We start from the raw sequence: 7,988 nt of genomic DNA on the forward strand, positions 1-7,988 counted from the left end.
CCCTCACCCTCTCCAGTAACTGTTATTTTTTGAGTTATTGATAATTGCCATTCTGGCTGGAGTTAGGTGGTATCTCAGCGTGGTTTTGATTTGCATCTCCCTGATGATTAGTTAAACATTTTTTCATGTGTCTGTTGACTGCTCGGATGTCTTCCTTTGAGAAGTATCTGTTCATATCTTTTGCCCATTTTATAATGGGGTTTTTTGTTTTTTTCTTTTCAGCACATTTGAGTTCCTTGTAGATCCAAGATGTTAAGGCTTTGTCAGACCTGGAGTTGGCAAATACTTTTTCCCAGTCTGTAGGCTGAATAGACACTGTTGAATATGTGAAAATGTATATCCCTAATCTGAAACCTAATTGTGGGAAGGGTGGGAAGGAAGGAGATGACAGGATAAGAAATGAGGTTGTGGGGGGCTTTTTGTTTTGTTTTTGTTTTCTTTACAAAGAAAGCAGGCCTCTGGCTGAGGGCCACAAGTATCTCTGGAAGCTGATAACACTGCTTTTTTCATTGTGTTTATGTGTACAATTACTTTCATCCACAGAAGTGATACCGAGTTTCCTTTTAAAATATACGCATAAAAAGAAAAGCAGCTGGGCACGGTGGCTCACGCCTTGTAATTCCCATACTCTGGAAGGCCAAGGTGAGAGAATCGCTTGAGCCCAGGAATTCAAGACCAGCTTAGGCAACATAGTGACACCTCGTCTCTAAATTTAAAAATAAAATAAAAGCATAAATGATAATAATTTGATGCACAAATATAGAAAAAAAATGGTAACAGTAGAAGGAATGAAGATGGGCTGACTTGGATGAAGCCACAAGGAAAGCCCTGGGGAAAGCCAGGAGCGTTTTCAGCACACTACTAGCCTATCACCATTGAGAGCCACTCATCTAGGATAAAGGACAAAATTGCGTTCACAGAGCGTTGCACAACTTGTAGTGAAAAATAACTTGAGAGCCTGCATGTCAAGCCCCCAGCACAATGCCTGGCTTATGGCAGCCATTCAGTAAGTGTTATTTCCATTGTTCCCACCCATCACCCCCCCCAAATAAGAGAGACCAGGTTCTAATCTGGATTCTCCTACTAACTTCTAACATAATTGCAAGAAGCAAGTCCCTGTGAGGTGAATCAATTAGATTATTTCTCAAACCCCCTCCAGTGCCCAAGTCTTTGTCTCCCTTAGTGTCATTTTATTGGGGTTTTAGGAAGAGGTAAACATGTGTTCAGTCTATCTTGAATAGCCAAAGCTTGAAGTTTTTTGTTTTACTCTAAATAGTCCATCCTTAAATTTTAAAGATTTGGAAAATTATTTATTGTCCCTATTAAACCATCCTTTCGAGGGCTAATGAAAATAAATGACATTTGCACCTTACTGTAATTCAGACTTTGAGGAGTTTAATGACAAAATACAATGATGCATTGCTTTTTATGTTCTGTGATCAAGCAAGCTGCATGTAAGTATAAAGGAAAGTAAATGTCATTCCCAAAACTAATTATCTTGGGGCTCTGCAAGAAATAAAGCTAGGCGTTTCATACCATATTTTATGGAAGTTGAAATTTCTCTTTGAGAATCAAGGGTTTAAAGGGGGAATCAAATTGCCAAGAAGATGATCATAAACACACAGGCTCTTAGACTGGGATGTCATTTTCCTTTTTATTCATGGCTCTTCTTTTAAACTTTCCCAGCAGTCTTTCCCTGGAGTTTTATATTTGCATTTCTACCAACTAGACACTTAAGACGTCAGTTCCTTCCTTACATAATCTTACAAACTAAGCTAGAAATTTGATATTCTTACAAACTGTTAAATATGCTATATTTTGTCTCTTGGTATTGAAGAAGCTATTAAAGAAAATTCTTTTGTCTAGCATTCTTGCCCCAGGGGGAGATTCTATAGCCTCAGAAGTCAATAAACCCTATTTATGTATATGCAGTAAATGCAATTTTTTTCTAATATTTAAAAGCTACCTCAGGTGTCCCTGTATTATTTATATCTAATATATCTATGTACTTGAATTACTCAGATTTTGAGCTTCATGGTTATGATTATGATGTGCTAGTTGATTTCCATTATTGATATAACAACAGATGGTAACGGTGCAGGTTGAAATAAAAGATCATTAAGCTAAATATTTTAGCCTTTATTGGCTCCCTGTTGCATAGAATTTGTCAGAGTGAAATAGAATCATAGCATTTCAGAGCTGGAAGAATCCTTAGAGATTATCTTATCCAGTTCCTCACTAGACAGATAAGAAAACAGAAGCCCAGAGAGAGAATGCTTCTTGCTAGGGTTGTACAGCTAGTTAGCAGCAAAGGCGGGATTGAATCTAGGTCTGCCACTCCCCAATTTAGTGTTTTTTCTGCTGTGTCAATGTGAGGTTTTTAGGTGGCATTCTCTTTCATTACTACCTGATGTCAGCACTGATTATTCTAATCAATATCACATCTTTTCATTTTTTGAACATCTAGAGGTCCACCCCGTTATGAGTCTTGGTTGATTAAACTTTATATCTGGCTTTCTTTTAGGTTGGTCTCCACTTACATCTTTTAATCTTGAAGACTACAAAATATACCTGGATCTACTACTCTTTGGAAAACTTCTCTACCAAGCAATAAATTACCCACTGTGCTCTTGTTATAGTATAGAAGCTTTTGCGTTCTCCAGATCTAAACAAGACTTTCTTCCATTTTCCCATGAAGCCACATTGTTGGTTGTTTACTTTAGTGGTTTGTGTTATTGTGCCAGCTGCTTTTGTTTTGGAAGATGTGGACTTCCACCAAATGGCTCCACTGGAAGCAAATCATAGTTCTCACAATGAATCATTTCCCTCAAGCTTTGAACTTTCAGCAAGTTCCCACTCAGGTGATGATGTCATCATAGCCAAAGAGGGAACTAGTGTTTCAATCGAATGTCTTCTCACAGCCACTGACTATGAAGATGTTCATTGGTACAACTCAAAAAGACAGCAACTGGATGGCAGAAACGAAGGTAACTTGTTAGTGTGTAATTAATCAAAGTTATTCATTTCCTGTTCTGTCTTCTTAGTTTTTAACACATTCAGCAGGAAATCTCAAAGATGAGCTGCTAGGGTGAATAGTTTAAAACGTTTGAAAGGCCTGAAGTGTTATAACTACCAAAAAAAGCAAAGTAATTATGATTTAACCTGAGAAAGAAAAAAAGAATAGTTACAAATTTAACAGGTATTTACATGATGACAGGGAGCTATCTTCTCTCCTCCTGATGAATTGGGAAGGGTTTTGGCTAGACCTAAGAAAAACTGTCATAACTAAAAAATGCTTTGTTCTAAAATGAGTTACTATAAATGTTAGAGGAAATCCAGGACATTTTTTGAAATGAGTATAAATCTGTGCATAAAACTCCATTGTTGGGTCTCCGAAAGTTAGAAGGGTACTGTGGAACTCTTAAGTCCTTCCAGCTCATTTTTTTCTATTCTGAACCTTAATTTACTTGAAAAAAGGAACGTTTTTCTTGCATTTCTTTGTCTTTCTTAAAAATCACACAAACGTAATGATATGTGGCCAAGGTCTACTCTTTAACAGGTTACTATTTAGTTTTGCTATTTGTGGATCTGTGAACACATCTTAATCCACACTGTTATTTTCTTTTCTTTTTTTTTTTTTTTTGATTTATTGTAGAGATGAGGTCTCATCAAGTTGCCCAGGCTGGTCTCGAACCCGTGGGCTCCCAAAATGCTGGGATTATAGGCGTGATCCCCTGCACCTAGCCATCACTGCTATTTTCTTAACCAATGTCCTGTTATAGTCTGTTATAGAGATCTTTTTGATGAGTGCTTGAGTTGTGATTTCAAAAGACATCACCATAGAAAACTAAAGAGATGAACTTCGAATTGTGAGATTTCCACAAGCTGCACTTTCAGAAAAGGTCACCTTATCTTTTTCAGCAGAAAGATTGTGTAACCTCTTGAAATATAAAAAATATTTTTGGTTATTCATATTAGGGTGGATTCTAGAAAAAGTGAGATTTCCTTCAGAAGTATACAATAAATATTTTAACCTTCTACAGACTGAACTGGTTACCAAAGGGTTGAATAGTTTGAATTGTTAGAAAGAACAGAGTATTTTTAATCAGCTTGTTAAAAATACAGACCTACTGAATCAGAATCTCCAGAGTGGTACCTAGAATGTGTATTTGGAACATCAGTTGGGGTTCCATGTTTGGTCCCACTGAACCAGACTCCTATCTCCTTGGGGCCCTAGGATATCCTGACTAAACTCATCTGTGATTTGAATTATTCATTCAGTGTGATCATCAGAGACTGACTGCATAAACAAAGCCTTAGGTTAGGACAGGACCAGCCAAGTGGAATGGCAGTTTTATTTTCCTGTTGTGCCAGTACTTTGAAAACCACTCACATCTATCATTGATGCTTTCAGCAGCAGCTCCGGAAAATTGTATTAAATTTTATGAATCTCAAGTGAGAGGAGTTTAAAGAGCACGTCAGTCTAGTATAAGGCCCATAAATCTTGGAACTATTATCAGCAAGTGAGCTAGAGAGCTTAGATTGTGGTCGTAGTGTGGTAGTTGATGAATGGAGTCTATAGTTCATCATACCTTAGATTCAAAGGGTGTCTTTTTCATAGCTCCAGGTTCATAGAAGCTTATGGAATAATGGCTGTATTCATAAGTACATATTTTCCTCTTCTTTTTGCATTAGTGAAGACTCTTAAATACAGCTATGGAATTTAGCTAAGTTTTGACGATGATAAAAGTGACCACAATCCAGAGTGCTTACTGATTCATGTGCCACTAAAGCAGCCCAGAGCCACAGACTCGGGGATGAAGGAGATTTTGAAGATTAGGCACTCAGGGAATGCTTAAAAAGCAGCCACCCAACCTCCCGGGATGCCACCCCTAGTCATTGGAACGCACACCACGGGTTAGCCTTTGGTTGGCTTTCATAGGTAAAGCACAGTGTGCTCTGGCAATTTGCCACACAGGCAGGAATCATGCAGGCAGAGCCAAGTGATTGAACAATGCTGGATCAAGGTGGGTGGTCAGTATGCTTTGCTTTTCATACACTTGTATACTTCTGTGTACATGTTCCCTGAGTGAAGGTGTCTTCGTGTGTGGATGAGAGGCAGTATGTTTTAGGCTTGAACCAGAAGGAAGCATGGACGCTGCAAGGGCACTTGATTCTCTTTGCCGAGCTGTTCATTTACCCTGACTTGTGAGATGTATCTTTTGGTTTGTGCTTCAGTCACTCTTGCCAGAAAGGCAAGATACCATCATTAACAAGTCTTTCTTAACAAAACAATTAATATGTGCAAGACATACCAGATTAGCCAGTTAGTATTGAACAAATGCATTGAATTGTTAGGTTTAAAAAAATAGCTTTTGACCTGGGCCACCTTAGGATGCCCCTTTGCTTTACTTGCTTGTTTCTGGGTGTGCCATCCTTGGAAGCTCCAAACCAGACGGGGACAGCAGTGTGGGCACACAGAGCAGCCACTTGATGCCCCGATTCCCTGTATGTGCCCTGCTGTCTGATGGACCAATCAGCATGTCATGAGGCTCCAGCCACCCGTACCTGTCATTTCCCGAAGAGCTAGCCGTCCTCTGCTCAGTACCAGGGTGTCCTAGCTTGTCTGCATTCATTAGTGGTAATATTCTTTACGTATAATACATTTTTATACTCCAAAATAAAAAATAAATAAAAACTAAAAATTAAAAAATAGCTTTTGTTCCTTGTTATGTAAGTTTACTCTGGAAAGTGAGCAAACATAGTTAAAAGAAAATAAAAATTACTTATAACCATTTCAGATACCATTATTTTAAATCACTGTTTTGTTTCTGAGACATAGTCTTCTAGTATATTAAAGTGTATTGGTAGAGGTTGTGGTGTAGATGCACACACTCATATATAAACATTTTTATGATGAGTCATTTAGCATTATGTAGACATATTTGTCTCACTGAAAGGCATTTTATGCTAGCAGCGCAGAGGAAGCCATGGTAATTATTAGTGTCAGGAAGGAACATCTTGATTTCCTCTTTGAGTTCCAGGCTAATTAAATTCTGACTCTGGACATAACAATCTGCCCTTTTTTACATGATTTAAACAAACAGTAGAACCTAGCAGATGAGTTAAAGTACTTTCACGAAGGAGCAGAATATTGATAAGGCAGCTGGCGTATTTAAGAGTCATATTCTGTATGCTGTAATTTTGTTTCACTTCTGTTGGGTTATCAGGTGGAAAATGGTTGGTTTCTGATAACTTCCTCAACATCACCAACGTAGCCTTTGATGATCGTGGGCTCTATACATGTTTCGTCACCTCTCCAATCCATGGCTCCTACTCTGTCACCCTGCGTGTTATCTTCACCTCGGGAGACATGAGTGTCTACTACATGGTTGTCTGCCTGATTGCCTTCACAATCACCCTCATCCTTAATGTCACACGGCTGTGCATGATGAGCAGCCATCTCCGCAAGACAGAGAAGGCCATCAACGAATTCTTCAGAACCGAAGGGGCCGAGAAACTCCAGAAGGCCTTCGAGATTGCAAAACGCATCCCCATCATCACCTCAGCCAAAACCCTGGAGCTCGCCAAAGTCACACAGTTCAAGACCATGGAGTTTGCCCGTTACATTGAAGAACTGGCAAGAAGCATTCCTCTCCCGCCCCTTATTCTAAACTGCCGTGCCTTTGTGGAGGAAATGTTTGAGGCTGTTCGTGTGGATGACCCTGATGACATGGGAGAAAGAATTAAAGAGAGACCTGCCTTGAATGCACAAGATGGCATCTATGTCATTAACCCAGAGATAGGGCGGAGTAATTCACCAGAAGGAGATTCGGATGATGGCTCTCTGAATGAACAAGGCCAGGAGATTGCGGTTCAAGTTTCTGTCCACCTTCAGTCAGAGACCAAAAGCATTGATACAGAGTCTCAAGATAGCTGTCATTTCAACCCACCTGATGCATACAGGATCTGCTAAATCCAACTCTAACTACAAAGATGGGGCATATGGAAATACTCAGCTGTAAGCTTTCCCAGTACCTACAAAAATAGGTCTCACAAAAGGAAACTGTTGCTTAGAGGAAACATTTTTACCAAAAGATGACTGAGGATTTCCCTCAGTTAGTATTAAGCACATCAGAACGCAAATTGCCAAAATCTGTGTAAAAATGCAACATTTTTCTTATCTGGTATTTCTCAGTCGATTTCCTGGGCTTGATTAAATGATGCATCTTAAGAGTTAAAGAAGGTCGGGCTCGGTGGCTCAGCCTGTAATCCCGCGCTTTGGGAGGCCAAGGTGTGTGGATTGCCTGAGCCTGCGGGTTCAAGACCCACCTGCACAACTTGACGAGACCTCATCTCTACAATAAATCAAAAAATCAGCCGGGTGTGGTAGCGTGCACCTGTAGTTCCAGCTACTTGAAGGCTGAGGCAGAAGGATCACCAGAGCCCAGCAGGTTGAGGCTGCGGTGGCCGGGAGTGGCCACTGCACTCCAGTCTGGGCGACAGAGTGAGACTCCAACTCAAAAAAAAAGAGTTAAAGAAACATGAGAGATAAACATGATGGGAAAAGTACTGAACTAAGAATCCCATGATTTCTCTTCTGGCCATAGTTCTTCCATTGGTTATATCTAACACTTACCTGGAGGTCTTAGTTTTTCCATCAGTAAGATGAGGGATTTGCATTAGATGGGATCTAAAGTTGTTTTAACCTTGTTGCCTCTCACCCATCCCCTTTAAACGACCAGAATCTTCAACACATCTCCAAGCAAACCCTTCCCTAGACCTTTAGTCCTTTCTACAAAGGGCCAAGCTGAAACTTCATTCTGTGATATAGATTTCCACCCCAATGTCATATGCACAGAGATGTGGGTGTTTTTCAGATGTTTTGCCTTTGGAGCATTGGTTGAATCTTTTCAGTGTGGTACATGTCCGTATTGTTATACAGATATCAGGGAGCCAACTGCTCATTTGTAAACTACTTTCTATGA

General features: G+C 39.7%; 1 protein-coding gene across 2 annotated transcripts in view; it reads left to right on the forward strand.

The window, feature by feature from the left end:
- Window positions 1-7,152, forward strand: part of MFAP3 (microfibril associated protein 3) — a 15,695-nt gene extending 8,543 nt beyond the window's left edge. The window contains exons 1-2 of one of the 2 annotated variants that reach the window (XM_008051288.2): window positions 2,524-2,987; window positions 6,231-7,152. In XM_008051288.2, coding sequence (XP_008049479.2) covers window positions 2,693-2,987; window positions 6,231-6,976 — 1,041 coding nt within the window. In that variant the 5' untranslated portion in view covers window positions 2,524-2,692 and the 3' untranslated portion in view covers window positions 6,977-7,152. Of the gene's footprint in view, window positions 1-2,523; window positions 2,988-6,230 lie in introns of those variants that run through there. The other variant, XM_021708845.1, reaches the window with a different exon arrangement.
- Window positions 7,153-7,988: the final 836 nt, after the last annotated feature.

The sequence above is a fragment of the Carlito syrichta genome, unplaced genomic scaffold (genome assembly GCF_000164805.1).
Source record: "Carlito syrichta isolate Samal-C Ts95f unplaced genomic scaffold, Tarsius_syrichta-2.0.1 Scaffold64588, whole genome shotgun sequence".
NCBI classification, from domain to species: domain Eukaryota; kingdom Metazoa; phylum Chordata; class Mammalia; order Primates; family Tarsiidae; genus Carlito; species Carlito syrichta.